At 38.9% G+C, this 24,293-nt stretch overlaps 1 protein-coding gene across 1 annotated transcript in view; it reads right to left on the bottom strand.

Moving 5' to 3' along the window:
- thsd7ba (thrombospondin, type I, domain containing 7Ba) overlaps window positions 1-24,293 on the bottom strand; it is a gene marked incomplete at both ends in the record, with an annotated part of 150,573 nt that overhangs the window by 103,418 nt on the left and 22,862 nt on the right. Inside the window, 3 exons of the mRNA XM_080478203.1 lie at window positions 2,468-2,637; window positions 4,119-4,367; window positions 7,242-8,103. Of these exons, the coding sequence (XP_080334329.1) occupies window positions 2,468-2,637; window positions 4,119-4,367; window positions 7,242-8,103 (1,281 nt within the window). The remainder of the gene's footprint in view (window positions 1-2,467; window positions 2,638-4,118; window positions 4,368-7,241; window positions 8,104-24,293) is intronic.

Raw genomic sequence — 24,293 nt, 5'->3', positions numbered from 1 at the left:
TTATTGCTGAAAGGGTTTAATATTAAAAACACAGCCCTGCACATCTATGTCAGTTCTCTTTTTGAATGTCACTAAAACTATTTTGTTTGTTTTGTGATTCAGTTTAAATTACATAGAGGCACACAAAAAGAAGTATTCCTGGTATTGTAGCTTACTTTACTGTGTTGACTCCCACATTAGAGATAATTCACTACATCACATCAAATTCCATCATCTTTTGTGTGATTTGCAATGATAAAGCTGTAAAGGGGTGGGATTAAAAAAAGGCCTCTGGATTATTGTTTGGATGAGTGTCTTTTGTACACGTTTGGAAACAAACAAACAAACAAACAAACAAATAAATAAGTTCAACTTGCATCACAAATTGTGTTGTCTCTTACTGTAATGTAAGAATTTAAACTATGGATATCAAATAACTGCAATGAAAATAACTAGTGCTGAATAAATAGCAAAAAGAAAGTTTTACTGAACGTGATCTACTTACTACTGTATTTAAATATTTGAGCATCAATGTTTGTGGGAGTGTTAATTGATACGTTTAAGAATTTCCTGCAAATGCTTCTGATCCAGTTACACAGTGAAAAGTTAGTTTAGGAATTATAAGTGAATCTTTCTGGTAGAGTTTTGAGAGGAATTTTCACTGCGATTTTTTGGGGTAGAATTTTTGAAACTGACAAGCTGTTAATGACAAACCCAAACAGAGCCAGAAGTGGATTAAGAATAACCACTTTTTTGAGTAAATACTTTTTCCTATGGCTATCATTTCTCTTCAAAAGTAGTGAAGTACAGAGGATAAATGGAGTGAATAGAGATTTTTGTGACTTTCAAGAAATAAATAACAGAACTGAGTATTGTGTTTTTCAAATGCCTCTCATTTACTCTTTTGTGCTCATTGATGGCAGTCAGCAAGGCACTGGCATGACCAGTGAGAGCAATTTAAAGTGCACAGTCTCGACCAATTAGACTTCCCTGTAATGTACAGTATAATCATCCCCTATCAAGCAGCTTTTTCAGTTTGATTTTGACTCTAGAAGTAATTATCTGAGTACAGTCAAAGTGGCTGTCCATTCTTCATGTATAATGGTACTTTTCAGCCACTCGCTCCCTCCTTTTCACTCACCGGCTCCCAGGCACTGATGGGGGTGAAGAAGCTGTGTTGATTGGGCTTCAGTGTCTTGCTTGATTATTTTTTAAGTGTGAACCTTTTTTCCCTCCCGGGCTAATAGCGTGTCTAAAGATTTTTTTGTCAGGTTCATTTCTGTTGAACTGCGGTGTATCATGAAAAACACATTCGTGCTCTATGAATCCTTGTGGGACGGGAATGTCGGTTTTATGTTTGATTTGAACAAATGAAGATTATTTTCAATTTGATAGCAGCAGAGAAAGAACAAAATGTTTTTTTTTTTTTTTATTTAGTTTCAAATTGTAACCACGATTTAAAGATGTCTTCGAATTGCTCGTAGGAATGACTGTGTGACTGTCTCTTTGTGTTTTCTCTGTGATGAACTGTTGGTAAAGGTGGTACAGAAGATAAATGTTTAGTTTTTTGGGGGGAGGGGATGTATGAATGAATAAAATCACATGAAATTACTGCACTTTAGAATAAAAAAAAATCATACACGTTTAAAGCTTCTAGGTTTGCAGACCTCATGCATTCCACAGGTGCAGAATGCAACATGAGCGAAAACATGGCAGAAAGCAGATTTTTCAATTTTCCATGAGATTTCAAATTGAAGTATTTATTTATTTTCTTTTTTTTTTGACAACATTGCTGTGAGAAACATGAATCAAGGTAGTAGACAACATTGTAAACACTATTCTACAATGTTTACAATATTGGCCAAACAATGTATAAGTTCATGTAAATTAAAAAATGTAAGCATTAAATTCCATTGTGAACACACTAATACAACAATTAAAGCAATAATGAAATTATAGCAATCAATAAATCATGCAGAATGAATAAACCCTGACACTGAGCAATTCAGACACTACTAACTGCACTGTTTTCAATGGTGAAGTGATTTCAGAGTATTGAACTAACTAGACCATAACTTTAATCATGATAAGACATCTTCATACTCATTGGCTCTTTCGTGGATGAGTAATGACTTATTTTTATTGCTACTTTCTGAAAGAAACAAAGTATTTCACATGCAAAATGATGCAAATAGGATATTGAAAGTCTTCCCTGCAACACACTGTAACTGAATGAAGCACCTTGCAACCAACCAGCTAACACATCACCGTTGTTTAAATACAGATGCCATTCCAAAAAGCAACCACCAACTCTACATGCTGATGATTCCCTTTCATTATCTTCGGCAATATAATGTCCTGCTGCATGAATGTAGCGTCATAATTTATGACTGAGACGACTGGAAATGTATTCATGGTGCATCTCTGGAGTCAGCGCGTGCTTCCGGCAAACTCTAAGGTTGTTTTTTTTTTGTTTGTTTTTTCTTACCCTCCTTCCTGTGATGTGGTGCTGAATCATCAGGGACTTGAACACAGTAGGTCTTTCTGGTCTGGATTCCCCGTCCACACAGAATACTGATGTTAGCCTGCCGTCGGTCCTGCTGGCTCAGTAAGGGGAGGATGCGACATTCACCCCAGTGAGTGGACCGCCACACAAACCTGACATGGGATGGAAATCATTGTTCTGTAATCATTTGTTTATTGATTTATGTTCAAAATGGATCCAAGCACCACATATTATGATGGAATTGTGAGAAATATGAAGTCAAATGTAAGTTAATTATTTACCTATTAACAAAAACAAAAGAAGGGAAATACATCAATTTCATTTATAAAAAGAAATGAAATGAAAAATCAAGTACAGAATACATGGTTATATTCTCTTACTGAGACGATTTCATGATTAAAGTTATAATAATATATTTCTCTATTTGTGTGTCTATACCTGAAATGTTAATCAGTCAAACAATGATGTTTGGTAACTTATACATAATTATCTATGTTGAAAGAAATATGTTTAAATCTGCAATCCCTTCAGCAACAAATTGATAAATGAATGCACTTAAAAGAAGGATTTAGTATCGGCTTCCATACAGCAAGGCCAGCTGTTTTCAAGAAAAATCACAACGGGCAAAAGACAAATTATCCGGAGCATTTCTGGCAGGCGCCTCTACCGCAGTATGTCAGAAGGAGGAAGGCATGAGTACTTTCATTTCAAAACTTCCAAGCAAATGTTTGGTTTCAACTGTGAAACATGCAATGATGCACAAAGCAATAATATTTGAGGAGTTTTACCAGAACAACAGCCTGTAGTAATCTATCAAATGCTTAATTTCAGTAATGACTTTTCCCTAATCATGTAAATCCTCTGCTCTCAGGCACTGCGTGTAGATTCAGCAAATAAAATACAATCTACCAGCAGGGAAAATAATTCTCTACTGACTACTTTGTTTGGTGCATGTTGTATTAGTTAAAGCCTATCTGAACTCAAACTCCTCTAAAACAATGAGATATTGTCAAACAATCATGCCTATCCATGTCGTGTCTACTGGGCCTAGAAATCCCAACAGTACATGAGGTTATTGTAGCTGTCACAAGATAATTGAAGCGATGCCAAAAATATGCACAAAGTAATTCAGTGGTGAAATGTGCTGCCTCAAGGCGCTCTCTCTAATTATTCAGGTGAAAAGACTCAGAGAAGCAAAATTAAAAATCATTATTTGGTTTTAGAGCTTGACATTTATTTAGTTGAATTGTGTTCATTGTGTAGTTCTAAACACGTATATTATAAACTCTTTTTTAATAACCGGCAGATGCAGGAAAGACTCTACCTTGCTGCTGACATGTTTCGGTTGAATCTGCAGCCTTCCTCAGAGCGTCACACTGCTATTACAGCAGACGCGTATAATGAGCACAGATGAATAAATGAATAATGCTGGTTCTACTTCAGAAACATGTCAGCAGCAGGGTAAAATCTTTCCTGCATCTATCGGTCATTAAAAAAGCGTTTATAATGTACTTGACATTTATTGTTTAAACATTTGCATCAGGACACTCCACTTCAATAGAGGCTTTGTGTTTGTGTATAGTGACGGTGAAAAGACCTGCTAATACACTCAGTTGGGACTGTTTGGGTGTACCTGGGGCAGCTTGGAAGTAAATCTCCAATGATGTTGCAAGCTTCCTTTTCTTCAAGGCCAGGACATCGTTTGCCCCCGCTCATCGGGATCTGCGTCATGACTCTGGACCGGAGGCGGTAGCCTGGAGACAGGTCAGTGGACTGGCAGGTCTTGGAGCAGGGACTCCAGGATGACCAGTCAGATGTCTGGCAGTCTTTGGGCATCGCGCACGCCTGGAAAGTCAGGGGAGGGCTGTCCTTGGTACAGAGACTGCAGATTGAGAAGAATAAATTAGTGATATGACAAATCACAAATTTTAGAATATTACTGAGCAGAAATCTTGATCGTAGCAATTGGCATGTTTATCATTATGCAATTATCATGTATCATGACATGTATCATGTCAGGTTAAACATAGTTTAATTTAACAGTTAAAGACAGACATGTTCCCAAAGTAAAATCAAAGACATAAGTTTAGTCCGACATTTCCTGCTAATGAATTTTCTGCTTTGACTTCTTTTCATCTCTTCTCCTCCTGCCTGACAACAATGGAGGCTGCTGTACACTCAGATAATAACATTGTCGGGACATGAAGTCAACCTTTCACATAGAAGCTGAAATGTTCACTTTAAAATACAAAACAAGTGCATTAGTCATATAATTACAGCTCCCATTGTTTAATTCGGAGAACGTAATCAGTTAGGTTATTAAGATCTGAGCACAATGCTCATTTTCAGATTTTACTTTGTAATTAGGCTGTAAGAAAAGCAGAATGAGGCACAATTCACGTGGGAAACCCATATTCACAAGCTCCAATCCCCCTTAAAAAACTATGCTAATCAGGCTGAATACAGTAAACGGTCCCTTCACACTCGAGCCATAAAGTCAGTGAACCGTCAAGGATGATCACTTGCAAGTATCACATGCATAACAAGACACCTAATTTCACCCCCCTTTGTCTAAAATGACACTGGATGAACAATCTCATCATGTGAAAGCTGGTTTGATCACTGACTCATTGTTCTGATCGAGAACTATTAATGTACAGGAAATACGAAACAATGAAAAGGTTTAATTTAACAAGGATATCAATGACAGGTACCACAGCTTCCATGAATGGTGGTGAAAAATTAATTTCAACAGCAGATTAATAGTGTTAGTTTACACCATGAAGATGGGAAAGGGGCATTTCGTCGATATAATATACATCCAATGATTTTTTTCCCCTCTCCTTGAAGAGAAAGCAAGAGAAGGATTTTGGTTTTGTGCCGTTAATGTTGGTATTTGTGTGTTTGTCCATGTGTATGCACATAAGCATGTGTTGGAAAATCCATTGTTATTAAATCCAAATACCAGGGTTAGCTCAAACAGCAGGAACCAGAGGGGTGCAGCACTTGACATTTAACACAATAATGCCTCACCTCCTCGCCCATATGCCGGCGAAACAGCAGCTTCCACATAATCTAGTTATAATTGAATGAACAACCCCCATCTGCAAAAGGCATTTTATCCCCCTGAACACACCTCCCTGACCGGAAAGTTCCCCGGCATGCATCATGTGGCAAGAATCACGATTGATCCTTCTCATGTTTGAGAAAAATATAAGCTTAGATGGTTAATATACTCCATCAGAAGCATTTCACACACTTACTGAGCTGCAACCATTTTCATAAATGTCCATCAGGGTGTAATTAACGTTTTCCAAATCCAGTTATCTGTCTGGATCTTTTCGCCAGGCAACAAACCAGCTCTATGCTCATTTCTACTTGGACTTCCTTATGATCTCAGACTTGTCCCAGACCTCAGAAATTGTCCCATTTTCCCCTGGACTTCTGCTTCCGAGACACAGTCATATGAAAAACCAGCACGTCCACATGCTGCTGATTTTTTCAAACATATATCCCCCTTTTCTAACCGTGCCCATTGGAAGGTGATATTACTCAAACAGGTGACAACGGAAAGTAATATCCATTAAGTGAAAAGGGGAGGACAACTCTGTGACATGAAAGACATGAAATTAGACTCATAGGATTCAGATTAGATGCCTCTGATGAAATCCTGACAGGTGCGTATTGCTTTATTTTTACCTCTGACATCTAGACTCTAGCATCTTTGCTGCAAAAGTATGTGGTGTCAATATGGGAACACAAGGCTCATGCTTTCTAAGTTGTGCAGGAGAAGGGGCTTGTTTATGAGTGTGAGTCTGCAAAGAATTTAAAAACATCTCCATGCAATCTGAAACCAATCATTCCACCTTAAGGAAAGTCTGTGACATCAATGGAGGATTTCAAACCACGGGCAATTTGTCCAGGCCTGCCTGCCTGCTCCAGCAACTCAACAGCAGAAAATGTATTGCAAAAAATAAAAAAAATGAAAATATTTCCAAGAACTCCCCCAAAAAATTCATTGCAGAACAAGAGTTATCTGCAAAGGGAGGTTGCAAAGATTTGACCTCTTTGGGAGGCGTGCCAAAAAAAGAAAGTCATCCAAAGAGAACACAACAGGGCAAAAGCAGAGCTGGAAAATGAACATATGAGCAAAACGAGAGAGAACTCTCAAACAACTTGTGGCAAAAGTAGCAAAAATGTACTGGTGTTAGAAACTAGTGGAAATTAATGCAAATTATCTGGAAGAAGTGATTAGAAGGGAACGGGGGAATATTAGCCGAGGCCAAGAAGTTTAACAAGTTTTCCATATTTTTACGTTTCTCATTGAAAGAGACCATCTGCTTACATGAAGGGTGTGAAAATGTTCACTTATGCGAATTGTGGTAATTCAATTAAAATGACAATTTTTTTCTTTAATTTCCAACAACATGCATGCAACTCGTATATCCTACCTTGTGATTAATTGGGTAATACATTCATTTGGATTTATTTCAATTAATAACTGATTCAAATGTAGTTAAACAATTACTCAAATTTTACTATTAATTCTGTCAGCAATCATTTCTTAATTTTTGCTAAGGTTTTGGAGCATTGTGAACAGGGTGAGCACAGGTGAGACTAACTAATATGAAGCATGTATATAATATAAGTATATAATTTATCTGTATGTGCCATTTCAGAAGGTGTTTGATACGACTGTGAGCAGAATGTATGTTTAAAAATATGCAGCGTGTCGTGTCATTTGTGAGTATCTCACCTCAGCATTGCGTTCTTGCCATCACTTCGTGTGCAGCGAACGTGTCTTGTCTGGTATCCCACCTCCAGTTCCCATGACATTGGGTACTTGTGGGTATGAGCATGGTGGTGCTTGTGGTGGGTGTGATGGGTCTGGTGATGAGAAGCCAATGTGTGCAGCGTGACGGTGTTGTTCTCATTGGAACTTGTGCCGAAGTCCACCGTGGTCCTTCCACTTAACAGGGCATCCTTGTGGTGGGGCAGTCGGCACTCACTCCAGGCGCCTACTTTAAGGTTGTACTGGTACTCGTCCTCCTCAGCAGAGCATCTGACATTGCTCAAACAAGTCCTGATTTCTGTCAGGTTGGGACAGTGCGCTCCTCCGTACATCGGTGTTGACAGAACATGTCGAGTCCGATGTTGCAGGCCAGAGCCGCAGGTTTTGCTGCAGCTTGACCAAGAGGTGAAGTCTGAAACCACACAGTCCTGAGGGCAGGGGATGAGGCAAGCCTGCTCCACAGGCGGTCTCTGGGAAAAGAACTCGCATATCCTCGAGGTGACTGAAGTTCGATTTGAAGTGCGCACACAGTGGACTTTGCGCCTCTGGATGCCATGCTGTGCTGTGATGCAGTCTGTCATCCTCAGCTTGAGCTCATTGGAAAAGAAAGGGACAAGCACGCAGCCCCCCCAGTCAGACACCTCCCACTCAAAGAGGTCCTGATGCCAGCCGCAGACCTTAAAGCACTGCCTCTGGCTTTCTGGCTTGTCCATGTGCTGGCAGTGGGAGTGATGGGTAGTCCAGCCCTCCGTGTGCATGCACCATATTGTCCTTGTCTGAACCCCACCAGAGCCACAGTCTTCCCCAACACACTGACCCCACTGGCCTGAAACAAAGAGAAGACACACAGGGAGGGCATTCCCATTAAAACGTGAAGCTGCTGAAAAAAAAAAATGACAATTTAAATTGTAGCTATCTGGTAGCATGCAATCAACCACAATTCAAGGCCATTCACTTAACCTCCATGATTGCTTTATTCATGAACTGAGAAGGAAAGGAACAAAGGAACACAGAGTAATCAAACCGCTGGCAGACATCAATATGAAAAAATACAAGGTGAGTTTCTCGGTCACAGCAAGAGAGTCATTTAGGTTCATAACTTCAAACTAGGCATTCCAAAAAATCTTCAAATGTTATGAGATCTTGAAGCATCATTTTTTTCATTCTATCACAAAAAAAAACACAAGAACAAAACCAACACAATTACAGTGTGAAATGCCCAGAATGAAACACCATAAACAAGAGGTTTTAAAGAGCTTTCAAAGGCTATTGATTTAAGAGCATTGATTGCCATTAAACATAAGGTAAAGTAACCAAACACATCAATAACAGCTTTCTGTGGTCTAACTCTAACTTGCATCACATTGTAGATTTTAGTAATTTTAATGTGCGTGTCGAACAACCATAAACAATCTTCAAGGAAAGCTCAGCAGTGAAGGGACACTCAAGAGCAGGGGAGAATAAACTGAAGATGAGGTAAGGTTGCTCTTTATCAATGTGAAAGGCAAAAGCTCAAGGAGAAACATCTAAAAACACGCTCAACAACATCTCAGTTCAAAAAAGATCAACTGACAGGCGGGCGCTTAATTAAATTTCATATCTCACAAGTTGTGGCAGTTGATTCTGTCGACACCTCAGAGGACTGGGAGCAGAGAGAGACGTTCAGAAACAGAGGCGAGTGACAGAGGTGAACAATGACAGTCGGGTTGAAGTGATAATCCTTGTCAAAGCCCACATTCTCTTCACTACTTGTTCTACATTTTCACAGATGATACTGATTATGATCCATTTACATTGTACATTAAAGATGAAAAAACATCTATATGTGGAGTGAAAAGCAGTATTGGGAACAATGCATTTTAAATGACTATGTAATGGGATACAAACTAATAAAGCACGTACAACTATTGTAGCCTTTTTGATTTGCTCTCCAGCTGAGTCTTTCACCTTCAGCTGATGAATCAGTCGTCTCATCCTGACCCACACAGCTCGGCTAATATGTCTGGAGAGGCAAAACTACCGTAATGCAGCAATGTGCACATTATCGGAGGCTCTCCGTGGGGAGTTTGCATGTTCTTCCTCTGTAGATGTACTTCGCTCCCACAGTCCGGAAACATGCATTTGAGACTAAACTAGTATGTATGGATCTATAAATAGAATATTTTACCTTTTTTTTTTTACAGTCAGTAGTTGTAAAAAAGAAAAAAAGAAAGTAAAAACGCGTGGAGCCCATTGCTTCTTTTAAAAATCTCAAATGAAAAATTCATGTAAAAATGCTCAGTTTAATAAATTGTTACTTTTTGAGGGGAAAAATCAGCTTAATCCACTTCTAACTATAGATGCCAACAAGTAGAATAGTTTGCGTTAACACATTCCAACAACATTCATGTTTGCTATTGAAAAAGAAAACTGTATAAATTCAATATTGGTTAGGATTTGTTGGAAAAAAATGTTATTGTGTTTTTTTCTTATCTTCATCCTTAATACTATAATAGTTGCTTAGCTCTGGAACAGGTACTCAACCAATTCCACAGCATATGATACTGTGTATATTTGTGATGAATAAAAGTCTTGACTTTACTTTTTTGAGGAGATTCTTTTCTCTTCTTGATCATGCTTGAAGCATATCTTGAATAACATAGTTTGCTCATGAGCAATCATCAGACTCAGCATGTGGTTTCTTGATTACGATGGCCTTTCGCTGTTATTCGGAAACATGCAGAATGGGTAAATCAGCGCAACTAGAAAAGTCATTACATTTCCATTTTTTAAAATGTTAAATTTACTGCTGAAGACTTCCTAAAACTCCCTTAATTTAGTTTTTCTGACCTTTTGTGCTCATCATAAAAAGGAGCACAGATAAGTCAAAATGAGATCGGTTGTCTGATAATAAGCAGTTATCTACGTCAGTCACATTCAGTTCTCATCCACTTATTTTTCCACATGCTATGAAGAAGATAATTTGATTCATTTCTACTAATTGGAATTAAATTGATGTAATGATGAGAATCCACTGCTCCCCAAATTGCTTTCGAATGATGACAGTTTCAAGCCGTTTTGTGACACTATTGTTCCTTGGCCAGTGAGCGACTTGACGGGGCTGCAGAGAATCTGATGATTTCCCCCTTCGCTACAGGAGGGGGGAGTGGTGGTCATGGGAGTATCTTAAATTACTGAATTTTTCCACTGTTCAATGAAGCACATCATTGCATTTCTTTGTCCTGCTTGGTTTTGCAGTGTTAATAGCACCTGCAGTGTAATCAATATAATTACATGATTGTGATAGTCCTATGTGTCTTGAAATGTAAATGGCAAAACTGAACTGCTGGAGATTCTCAATCACCATATTTTATTGTTTTAATTTAGGATTAAATGTTTTTTCCGCAAATAAGATTAACTGATTTATTTATTCGGCTGGAACGACACGGTACATGTAACAAATTGCAGTTCTTAGCATGTAAATAAACAGAGCGCTCCAAATGTATTTGCATTTAAATATCAGCAATTTTCATGTGGAATAACAAAATCAACACCGTGACAAAGTAAGTCTGGTTTTACCATCGTTTTGTCTTTGTTTACACATACAGCTGGAGCTATAGCCGTTCTAAGTCACATTCTATTGAGTGTAGTAAAGCAACCTTCAATTTGACTGGAGAGAGCTGAATATAGTTGCAGGGTTGGAGGGTTTTCTTGGGGAGATTCCATGGCGGACTCACACAGTGCAGTGTATTACACAGCACCGCGGTAATGACCACTGCAAAGCATCAACTAACAAGCAAAACCAACATTGCTTCTGTATAAGATTTTTTTTTTTATTCGTTATGTTTTATGAGGTCACATTGTATGATTTGAAAGGCAAAAACGATGCTTACAAATATAATGAAGCGTGACATCAGTTCTCCTAAACAATTGCTTGTAAATGAAGGATGAAAATCATTTAATTATTTAACAGAGGATGTAGAAATTCATGTACATCACCGGCACTGCTCTGACATGAAAGGCTATATTGATGACAGAGCATGTTTTATAAGTTGTATGGACTAATGAGTCTTTGACCACAAATTCATGATGAAGTGTATCCTACAAATTTACAATTATCATTCATGATATATGTTATGACTTCCAAGTCCTGCAATGGTCAGCACTCTTCTCTCAGATCACATCAAGACCCCTGATTTGACTCTACTCTTATCTTTTTTAAGGGGGTTTTATGTGTGGAGTTTGCATAATCTCCTCCTGTGTGCGTGTAACTACTATGGGCGGCGTAATTCCTTTCCACAGTACAAAGACACTTTTGCTTTCTGCAGGTGTGATTGTTTGTGTCTTTGTGTTGGATCACATCCAGCTCCCTGACAGCATAACTTGAAAGAAGCGAGCGGAGAAGATGGCGGAATGGCTGCGTTCAGCCTGAGGTCTAATCGAATGTTGGGACTCTGGTTTTAAATTACCTCAACTAAGTATTTGTTCACATCCTTGGAGCTACTTGAACCACTTCGACCATGAACCATCAACCTGTGAGGAAAGACTTTTAAGGACCAGTGATATTACCAAACGCTATCAGACCAAGAATGTCAGTCAAATTCCAATCTGAAGTGGCTATCATGGCTCGGGCCCTTCAGAAATTACTGTTGAGACCTTTTCTGCTGAGTGAAAACTCAGAGAACTCCAAAAAGTTATAAATGGGTTGCACTCTGAAAATAGACATTAAAAGCCTGGCACAAAATTATGATAGGAGCAATCAGCTACAACTGAGTTGAAAGACCTTCAATGTCAACACAGCACATGTCCTTCTTGTTCCCTCGGCTGAGTGCACAGTCCTTGTGGTCACTGGTGGCCCTCCTTCATGATAAACACTCTTTCATCAGCATGACCAGCTTTGCTCAACAGTGCTGTTTTCAAACTGTGCCAGGATATGAGAGCGTGATTTATGGAGGTCTGATTTGGAGTGATTCTGCTGCCAGGGGAGCCCGCTAACACAAGCACTAGTTCATCTCCTAAGCTCTGAATAATCATTCTCTCGATCTGTCAGCATCAGCATCTGTCAGCCCCTCAGGAGAAACCGCTCGCCCACAGCTCCTTCATTCCTGTCGCACTTAGTCGCCTTGCTTTACACCTCCGAGGGCTGCGCCGTACGCGAGGCTCCTCCTATATTTACTATTCGATTTGCGTCCACAAAACTTAAGATGAACAAAGGGCAGGAGGTTGAAAGGACTCCACCGCAAAGTGGCGAGAGACAGGAATTAAACTCAACCAGTGTAGCGTGACTGAACACATATTCTCCTTTTCAGCCGTGTTGGATTGAACCCTTAAGTTGGACAAATGATAGTAAAACCGCGAGAAAATAGCAAGCAACACAATGAAAGCAATCTCCACCGTAGCCCCAAAGCAGACAGATGGAAGCAAAGAAGAGAAGCAAACAAATTGGTGGTAAACTGTCTTCTAAACTGCGGTGAGCAGCACTCCATCAGGACAACACTGCGCTCACTGCTAGTAAATCTTTACCCTCTCTCGTCGCTTTAATTACATTTCGCAACAGCATCAGTGAGTCTAGTCGGTAAAAAACGTCCAGGCTGTCTGGATGCTCTATATTTTCTGGCGTCATGCCTCCTTTTGTGGAGCTGGTAATGTCAAACCTTTCCCAGTGTAGATAGAAAGTTCTATACAAATACATAGGAGAAATAAATAAATAAATAAATAAATAAATAAATAAATACATAAATAAATAAACAAACAAATAAATAAATAAATAAAGTGGATAGTTGACACGGATCACAATAGAACTTGTATGATAGTTTTGCATTAAAAATCCAGTAATTTTTCAATAAAGAACAAAACATATATTGGACTGTTACTATATTTTGTCATATGGCAAAATTTAAACTAAAGGGAGTAGTGGTGTCATCATCCGTGAAATTAAGTAAAAAGTCAAGATATTTGTGGTCAAATGTATCGGGAGTAAAGGTAAAAAAAAATGCTCACAAATATAAAAACTCAAAACAACAGCTGAAACCTGGAAATACTGTATAACAGCTTCATATTAATACTATTGCTTGCTTGAATATGATATGTAGTTAGTAACTGACTGCGGTGAGCCCCCTCTCCCCCCCGATAAACTTTCTCTCTTAGTGTGCGTTTCCTCATTAACCTGTTTACCCGCCATCGACTTTCAACCTCTCCCCCTGAGTTTCACTCAGCTGTTTGGTTACATGCATGCTTTGTCGCAACACTTTTTAATTAAATGATGCCAATGCCACTGAGCCTAATTACGCAGAGAGCCGTCCCCTCATGCCATGCTTCCATCAGCTGTAATTTATGAGCAGCGAGGTGCATCCTCAATTACAACACTCGCATATCCAGGAATTCATCCTCAGATTATCATCGGGCAGTCGATGCTGCTCAAAAAGGTCTGAATCAGCTCCTTTGCTCTGAGTGTGTACATAGCAGGTTACACGTTAAAGTATGAAATGTGCGCATAGAGGATCAGGTGGAGAAATTTTTTTTCAATAAAACATCTCAAGGGCAATCTCAGAAACAGAAACACTCATTTCTGACAGCTAAAAAATGAACTTAGGATAATTTAAAAAAAATTTAGCAAAGACTATAAGAAGTTTGACCCAACTGCTTGAATATAAATCATATATTTCCATAAATGCTCAATAAGCAAATGCATTAGTGTATTTATGTTTTGGAGGGACAATGGGGTGCTTTATGTGGCTCGTATTATCCTCAGGCGAAGCATCAAATGCAGCTTTATAATGCCACACTAATGAATTACGTACCTTGGGGCTGAAATACTATGCACATGGCCCCAAAAGGCCTTTTGGATAATTTAGTATTCAGGCCCAGAGCATCAATGCCAGACCTACTTGAATGGTTAATCACTGGCTGAATGGCCAGCAGTATAAACCAGACAACACTAACACATGTTGTGCCTACAGAGTAATCCCCATTTGGGCTGATCAGTATCTACTCAAACAAACACTGCAATGCAAGGCTCTCTTCAGCCAGAATGAATCATCTTAACATGGGAACCAGTGAGACAGGTTCTTCCTTCAATATAAATTGGATTTGCGGTGTCCACAGGTACAAAACTATTATTAAATTGCATTTAAAATTGCAAGCAATAGACCTAATACATGTATAAACAATACACAATTTAAAGAGTCACAACTGTGACAATTCATGGCTACATCGGAGGAAATAGAGAAATCAGTGATCGCTTTCACTTGGAATGGCACTGAATTAGTGTTTTGTGCATGTTGCAGGGATGTTGTACAATGTGTCTGAAAATATGCATCAAAACTTCACACTGACCAGCAGAAATCAACAGTTTTTGCCGGTGAAACTCTCTCGCATCAGATGCACTAATGTCTCGCGACAGATTTGCAGGACAGCTGAGAATTCTTGATCGTATAAGTACGAGGTCGGCGTCCAGGCCAGCAATCATTTTGTCATCAGGCATCAGGAAAAATGGAACTCGTGAAGGAAGTGCAGGAGCTGCTGGTTGAAGATCAGACTGACATGCTCCTGGTTGGTTTCTCACACGCCCTTATTCATGAAGACTCAAATGAGTTTGAGACATCCGCAACAACTATGATGCTAAATTTGTCTTGAAAATGACACATTTGTCATGCTGTGCGATTTGTGCAATATGTCTTGGATTATGCATACTAATGAGATCGCAACTTCACACCGTGGCAATGTGTTCCTTAAACAAATGACCGAACTCATAACATTTTGTTTTGTTTACGAAAAAAAAATTGTATTATTGGCCCAAAAAATTAAGATAGAAAACATAATTTTGACTTGTAGTATCCGATGAGTAAAATAGCATGAAAAGAAATCACTTGTTCAGCCACAGCGGAACGTTTTCACTTGATTCCGGGAGCAGCACATCGGCACGCTATATCTCACAAAATGTCGCGAGCTACAGTTTGACAACTATATCAGAGTGAAAGACATCCAGGACGTGCATGCTTCCAGCCTCTGTTGGAGTTGTTTACATCAGGAGCAGAGGGATGAATCTTCTGTGACAATCAGGGGCCGCAGAGCACAAGACAAGACCGGGCTTCATCAGGAGCTGGCCAAGACCGTGATTCTTTAATGATCTGTTTATGTGTTTCTGATGATACCAGGACCGTTTCAGCACCTATAGACCAGTGTGTACACTGAAAAATGCACTTTTACTTTGAATGTGATTCACTTGGGTTTTTGTTTTTTTTTGTGTCTGTGTGCGTGTGTGTTTTTTTATATGCATCGAAGCAGCATGGCACATCAAATAGTGCTAATTACCATACATTTCCACATTGCCAAAATCTGACTTCTGGTTGTTTGCTCAATCTTTTTTTTTTTTTTTGCTCGATAACACAACTATGTCCATCTGTTGCATTGTAAATAGTGTCATTATGTTGATACATTTTAAAATGTGTGCTCATGTATTTAAAACTTTTGTTTTTCTTAATTGTATTGCATTATGTTTGCCGCTCAGACCAGCTGTCACACAAACTGAAACATGTGTTTTCAGCTGATGCGCACTGGCTTCACTCAAAAGGTGCCCTGACCATGTAGATTTGTAAGCCTTAATATGATTGAACCAATTTCCTTAATAAAATACATGAAATTGTTAGAAGCACTCAATATTATTTTATTTAATATTACAAATGCAATGCATATAGATTGTGTCTTCTAACATATCTGTAGAAGATATGTTAGAAGAAAAACAACACGAGGAGAATATTCATGCGCAGAGAGAACGTGCAAACTCCACAGAGGAAGTCAAACCAAGGATGCGACTACTGTGACCACGACACCACCTTGCACTAAACATCATCGACTTTCGATTTTTCTCAAGTGTTCATGAATGTAATAATTTTAAACATATTGTACGCCATGTTTCTCTATATAGTATTAAATGTTTCACTTTTATGTCTATTTAAGTGTTTTTGTGTGAGACGAACTCAACACACAAGTTAACGAGACTATATAGCCTGGGTTGTTTTAACAGGGTAGGAACCACTATAGCCTTTGTTAATTAGTCCGGTTTCTGCCGTGGGGCTGATTAAATTTAAATAGGATGACCACCTTTAATAGACGACATGCAAAATATTGAAATTACTTCCCAACTTTAATTGTAACATAGACGCACAGTTACTAACAGTTAGATTTGGAGCTGGTAGTAGTGCCAAATGTTTTGCGAGAGAACACTAGAGAGGCACATCAGCCCAGAGCAGAGTGGAGTATCTTACAGAGATGATACCCTTTTTTACATTTAGATCATAGCGTGGCTATAGAACACATGTCAAATATATCACTGTAATTAGGTTGCACCTTTGGCAGATATTTTTTCAATCATTCGATTTTACCAATACATAATTACAATTTATGCCAAATAGTCTACTGCATTATGTAAGCATGTTTAATTCACGACATTTTGACTAATATTCCAAACAGTTTATCTCTTCAGTCTAATTTTCACATTCTTTACATACTATAATCTTGAATATCTTAAACACCATAAATATTTACTATTGACAATGTAATCAAATGGTGTTGAAGAGTGAAAAAAAACAAAACATTAAAACGTATTTTTAATAGCAGTACTTTTACTTGTAATAAGTTATATTTTTATAATTGTAACAGTAGTTGTACCTCAATTCAATATTGTTTTCATTTTGGCAATATAGTCTACTGTCAGAATAAAGCACTACATAAAATGAATTTTTAACATAATTTCAATAAGATTTAGAATAAGAAGGATGAAGAATTTACACAATAAGTTTGCTTTAACCCAACAGACCATTGACCTTCTATGAATACTAATTAATCTGGTCTTTTTTCACAGTTTTCTCTGGAGAAACCAAACACTGGCACAGGATGATGATGTCATTTACAATATGTTTCTGGAATTCAATTCAATTAAAAAAAACATCCCACATTAAATTTCAATAGACAGAGACCTGAGCGCAGTGGAAGTTCCAAAGCATCAATTTATGCATATGGCTGCGCATGAGCAGGTGAATAAAGGACAAGTTTACATTTCTTATTTTCCCCTCTGCTTTCTCAGACATTTTTCCAGGTCACTGCACGAGTCACATTTGTCTTGTTTTACTCGAACCTGCCCGCAGCAGTGGGCTGTCAGAGTTTCAAATGGGTGCTGCTGAAAACACAGGCTCCTTTCTGTTAAGTCAAGAAAACAAACAAGCAAAGGCAGGTGGATAAATAATTTAAAAACTGCACACATCATTTTCCCGGGATTCCAAGTCCTCATGATAAAGCTTTTGTACCTTTGCATTACAGCTAACCTGCCGACTGTATTTCATGAGCGAGTGGCTTTCTGTTGCTCAGAATCTGGATGACAACTGTTTTTTATTTCTGCAGATATTTCCACATAGCTTCTGTAGATTATGGAAAAAGTTTGCTTTCAAATTAAATGTCTGGCATTTGCAGAGACGTCGAAGGCTGCAAGGCAGAGCTCAAGGAAGTGGCTTAGGAATAAAATTGAATGAAAAACTTTAAAACACACCTGACTGCTCCTGTTGCGTTTCTTGACAGACTATCAAATATGTTTTGTTGGTAAGTAAAATATGGTAAAAAGTTTTAATGTGCTAACAGTTTGCCAGAGGGTGCTTGGTGTAATATTGTGTCAGATCACAGCAGAAATACACCTCTTTTTTCCAATGGAATCCAAATCAAATGCCTTTTCTGTCACACATTTTCACCCATAAGTTCATGGTCACTGTTATTGCGATCTGTCTTGGTGTCTCACTCAAAATAATACCCGTGGACAAATGCACATATATCTCTTTTCATTCAAAATTCAATGTTGACCTGTTTGAACGGCGAGATCAACCCTTCATGAGGCAAGTAACCACATTTGTAAACTGATACATGTATTCTTGTCTAGTGCAAGTGGAAATATGTCAGCTATCAAACACACACCAGATGCATGGAGGACGTTAAATGTAGGTTCTATTGTTGGAAATGAACACATTATTTTATCACTCAGATGTGTGCATAGATTCCAGTGAGGTACTCATCACATTTTTTTTTACCTAGAAATGGTGAAATGTGTGTAATTTTGGTCAATTTCAAACTTTGCAACACTTTTTTTTTTTCATAGATAGCATACATATAAATAAATGCTTTAAATTCCCAAGCATTTTGATGAATGCCTTCAGAAATGGTAATTGTTTTCTCTACGAGATTTAATGTATGCACATATGTGTTTTTTTTCTAAACACTCCTCTCGGCATATTGTGCAATCAGTGTGTTTACACTTCTAAATGTCAGAGTGCTTAAGTCTGTATCACTTTAAGACATGAAATCTACAGAGGGGGGTTGGTGGGGCAGTCAGAGGTGTGCTACACCTCTGCAGTGATCAGAATCTTTTTCCGTGTAATTGCTTGTCTCATGTGGTCTTCTCAAGTCCCCCCGCTATCCTTTGTAGAGGTGACAAGTAATTGGAAAGGATGTCATTCACTCCTCTGTCTCTCTGCCTTCCGCTGACCTGGGATTTCTCCCCTCGTAAGCACGGGAGCAGAACTAATGGCCATATCTACAGGCAGCAACCTGAGGAAAGACCCTGGTGTTTTGATAATGCAGGTGACCAGAGGCAGGACAGGACAGAGATAAAGTGACAATTGTTGTCTGTGACAGTGTAGCAGAGTGTATACCTGCCCATTACGCTGAAAGGCGCTTGTGTTCAGCAGTGTATCCACGGCAACAGTTACGATACTTTGTGATGATATGCAAATTGATGTTTTGTCATTCGAAAATCAATTAAAACAGAATATGACACCATCCCATGATGTAATGTAATGACACAGCTCTGAATTGGATGCTTCACATTGAATCGAATGATGCTGCAGGTGTAAAAGTATAGGTAAGGATGAGAAAATTACATTAGGTGGCTCGGTAATAACATCCGGAAGAAGTGGGAATCGAATTACCACTCTGGAGGTTAAAAAAGAAATACCTATCATACACATTTGAGGGGAGCCTTGACATGCTTCCCTTCATGGTTCAACATCTGCCGTAACTTCATTTGAGTGCTGATTACTAACGCACCTCGGAGGTTTCCACTGAGCTGCCCTCAGATTAGGCTCCAATTCCTGAAGTGCTCTTCTTTTTCTGTTTCTAGTCTGAGGTGAGTGCCTTCGTACCGAGATGTGCATGTTAAGATTTGGACAGCAAATGTATCTCGTTAGTAGCAATCATAGAAAGTAAGAAACAATAGAAAAAAAACAGCATGCAGCAGCTGTTTCAACAGTTTCTTTTTTTGTTACGTCTTACGGTTATACTGTCCTCTTTAATTGGCAGCAAGCAGCTTTTCAACACATCAACATCTGGACCATCATCCTTATCAAGAGTCACTGCCCATCCTTGGCTATCATTACCCTACATCAGCAGACATCAAGATTTTTTTTTAACAAAAAACAAGAGCTAAAACTGAAACAAGTCTATGAACATCGGGCTGCTGTGGCTCAGGAGATCTGCTTGGTCATCTTTCATTTGCAAAGTTGGCGTCTTTATCCTCCTTCTCGCCTCTTCTGTATGTCGTATTGTGTTTAGAACAGACACTGCAGTTGCTCCTGAAGCATATCAAGCACCTTGCACGGCAGCTGTAGCCATTGGTGTGTGTAACTATGTGCTTGAATGGGTGAATGTGATTAACTGAAGTGCTTTGAGACCGCTGAAGAAATACTAAACATTGCCTTTTACTGGCTATCATATTGTATTTAACTCTGTTGTAGTTCTTTGTCTCTTGCAACTTTGCTTCTGAATTTGTGTTTCATGTGATTGTATTTCATATGAAATAATGTTTAATGCGCTTTTCACCACAAATACCTCCTAACCAGTCAAGAGCAGGCAGGCAATACTAACAGAGTCAACTATGGCTTGGCATTGCTCATGTTTCATCGTGACTGTAGTGAGGTGTAGCTTTTGCTTGCTTGGTTTTGCTGTGGGAAGGCCTTTAAGCTCGAGACACAGGCTCCAGCTAATGAGCTGGTTCACAGGAAGGACTTGCTGCTTTAACCACTGCACCTCCAGCCACCTGGAAACTCCAACAAGTTATTAAGTGCTGGAAATATCACAAACCATCTTTTGAGTTGTTTCGTGCGTTACTTTTGTGTTTTACTGTGACAGCTTTGCTGAGAGACAATTAAGCAAAAGTCCCAAGGTCTGAGCTGAAGGATTTTCAATCTGTGCAGGTTAAAATTGAGAAAGGATTGGCGTCTAATGATTATTAATGATAATTCACTGTCATATTAGCACCTCATCAGGACACCAGATGTGACATTTCGGAGCTCTTTATGAAGCCTCTATCAGGGCTTGTCATGGTTTTACTTTCCCCCAGCATCTTATTTCTGTATTTCACATAACAAATTACCACATTCAATCCACAAATATGATGCAAATGAACACACCACAGAAAATGAAACTAGGATCAGCGAGACTGCCCCTTTTACAACTACAAACATTGAAAATATTTGCATACCAAGAGCAACAGATAACCTGGCCCCCCGGTTCGTTGCTGACTAGAAACTTTTCACAACAGATCTAAAGCCGGGGTTGAGTTGAACGTTCTTTTTATTCTTCCTGAAACACGGACCTTAATTCGTAAATAAAATACAACACCTATGTGTAAGGAGAATGTTGAACAGTTCAGGAAGTTTGCATCTTCTCCCGAGCCCACACGACTAGTCCTTGCATTGCCTCTGGTCCAACGCTCCTCATCCTTTTCCTGGACATGTGTGTGCCGGCTCTTGAAGGACCTTTAAGTCACTCCTGCCTCAGTCCACTTTCTTTAACTTCTTCAGCTTCTTGAACATACTTTGCTTGATGATATTCTCAAGACTGAAAATCAACTTTTCCTCCCACACTTTGTCCTTCCAGTCAACTTTGCATAAATGTGCTTTGATCCAGCACTCCGAACGGCAGCCCTTTCAGCAAATGATCTTCTGTGTTTACCCTTTCTGTGGATGGTGTCAATGGCTGTCTTCTGGATGAGTGTCCCCTCAGCAATCTTGTCTCTGATTGCGGTAGGGTGTCCAAGCCAAAGCATTTGTGATGTTTTTACTGACACTCACTCACTCAACATGACATCTAATATTCCTTAGGAAATATAGTGTAATTATCAAAATTAAAATGAGAAAATTGTTTGAACACTGTAGTTAATATGCAACGGGTGTAGAATGTGTATATGTGGAATTCTTTAGAGGTCATATTGAACCTCTTTAAAAATCAAAGATGCCTTTTTTTTACTTGCAAAATTTGGGCCACAGGGCAAAAGAGGTAATAATCCTTGTTACTAACATACAATATTATTGTATTGGTATTTTATTTGAACAGTCTAAAGTGACTGAATTTGAAAAGGGACAGGTATCATTCCCAAATAAAAGAACTCATGCATTAATATCAACCAGCGTGTCCCTCGAAATAATACATTCTTGTTCGTGTGGCCGACAGGGAACAGCACTTCATGAATCCACTGTTTCTGAAAGCTTCTTTGTCCTCTGGGTTTTCATGTTCTAGATTCATTGTGTGGAACAAACTTTTATCTGAGTAATTTGTTTTTTCCCTTTAATCAACCACAAAGTGGTTTTGGAGTTGAGCTGAGGACCAATTCTATGAGGACCACAAGCCAGGAGAGTTGTTCTGACAGAAGTAGTGATTACCCGAGTCAGGCTGCCTGCAGAGTAGAACCTGCAGAGGCTAAATACTTCAGCTATCCTCCATCTGTCATTTGCATTCCCTTTGTCCCTCAGTTATTAATCAGATGCTCCCTCATTTTACGGTTATCTGTGGGAGGTCAAATAAATAATGACCGGACAAAATTACAGTTCAGTGCAACTCCATTATTCCTCTTCAAAACTTTGCTAATTTCCATGTGGTATCAGAGGTATGCTTAACAGAATTGAGTGTGTGTGTGTGTGTGTGTGTGTGTGTGTGTGTGTGTGTGTGTGTGTGTGTGTGTGTGTGTGTGTGTGTGTGTGTGTGTGTGTGTGTTCCCTGTCATGCTTTATATTGAAGGTACAATACAGGAAAAATACAGTATACCTTCAAATATGAAATTGAAAAACCACTCCATATACTCTTAATAGTTATGTATGTACAGAATCTCTTCACAAAAAATACAACGCACAACAGCCTCAGGTCTGTCTTTATCAGACATCCAAACAAAGGCATCAGCTACTGTGCCTCCAAGGTACTTGTTATCACCAAGTCCATTAGAGTTGTGCAGACACCACAGATTCCAATCCTTTGGCAGAGTTATTGGAAAGGACAGAAAACTAATGAGTAGTTTTGGAATTCTGATAGCTCGACCTGTACCTTCCCTCATCTCCCTCAGATAACAAGGAGGACACTGACTGTGGTGTGCAAATAAGGCCACAGCTACAAGTATTGGATAAAAAGAAGTCTGTAATAGAGTTATCCCAAAAGTCAGTACCTTGGTCCATGTTTCAAAGTTCTCAGAGACTACAAAGTGGTGTCGTGGTGAGCTCTCTTGGTTTATTGAAACAAAGTCCCTGGTTCAAATGTGGGTTTAGCCTTTTGTGTGGACTGTGCATGTTTTTAACTCTGGGTATGCAAATTTAGTCCAAACAGTCCAAAATAATGTATTTGAAACTATTGGCTGGTACTAAACTTCACTTCTCTCACAATCCTGATGTACCCCGTGTTTGCCCATAGTTAGCTGGGATCTACAATAGTCCATGATCTCAAGTTGGATGAAGTGGTACAGAGGATCGATCAATAAATAGTATCATTCTTATTTTTTATATAAAAAAATATTTTTTTTTATATATACAAACTCTGCCTTTACTCTGTTTAGGGTAAATGTCCATCAATTACGATCAGGTCAATGTTTAAAGACAGAGGTCTTATGTCGTCCAGTGGGAGAAGTTCATGGATGGTTGTTGACACTGACAGAAATTCGCTAGATTATCCAGTCTGACTGTAGTTCCAACTTTAGTCTACTTTACAATCAGGAAGAAAACAACAGAAAATCTTTCAATAAGTTGGACTCAGGCGATGCATCCAAATGACAGTTTTCAAACATATGTTTCTCCGTACTTACAGACTTTATCCCTAAAAATGAATGCCACCAGAACTGCGGTTTGATTCTGGTTGAGCTTTAATTATCTAACTTCTGAAGGCAACAGCAACATACATACATGACTGCGTGGTCATCTCGCTTAATGGTCTCTATTCAAAGTTACTGTTAAGTTTATGAACTTTATTTTGCCTATCAATATATAAACTGAGAACCTTGCTAAGATTGCACAGTGTATAGGAGCCTTTGGTTGAGTCTTGATGAGATTTGTTAGTCCCTTGCGTTTCCTCTAGCACCACTGGCATACTAAAACACTTTAGTTTGGTGTGGGAAAAATCAACAGAAGCACACAAGGGGGATCGATGAAACAACTTTCGTCACTTGGCAGTAGATATCACAACTTGTTTTCCTGGGGGTCAAAAGCTCCTGAACATGGTGACTTAATCACAGTCTGCCAACTTGCTCCACAATAGAAGAGAACCTACTATGCAAAATGTTTTAAAGCCTTGGTTGATAGATGTAACCCTATCAAACACCGCCCTTCACGAGTCACACTGCGACACAACTATGTATATTGAGTCCTTGACTGATCGTCTGTCAGAGCACAAGGATTTCTTTTTTGTATGGAGCACTACGAGAACAAAATAAGAATATATTCAACACTTGTGGCATTTCCATCTTAGCTCTTGAATACATATAAAATGAGTAAGGTAGTTATGTAAATGCTTGTCAGGGAGGGAGTTTGTAGGTGGGATGCACAGACGCTAAACAACAATAAACCTTGTGCAGCTCATCCTGCAGCAGGATGTTGGGAGATTTAAAGATCCTAACAAACTGAAACAAGGCACCAATTGCATTGATACCTTAAGAAAATAACTTGATACTGATTTGTAATCAATCCTTCCTTGAAAGTGCCTGATTTTAAAACTTTAAATGTCATTTTCTTCATAAAATCCATG

This window comes from Lipophrys pholis (assembly GCF_963383615.2).
Source record: "Lipophrys pholis genome assembly, chromosome: 13".
Classification (NCBI taxonomy): domain Eukaryota; kingdom Metazoa; phylum Chordata; class Actinopteri; order Blenniiformes; family Blenniidae; genus Lipophrys; species Lipophrys pholis.
The sequence above is the reverse complement of the archived record's forward strand: the minus strand, read 5'-3'. Positions and strand labels throughout refer to the sequence as shown.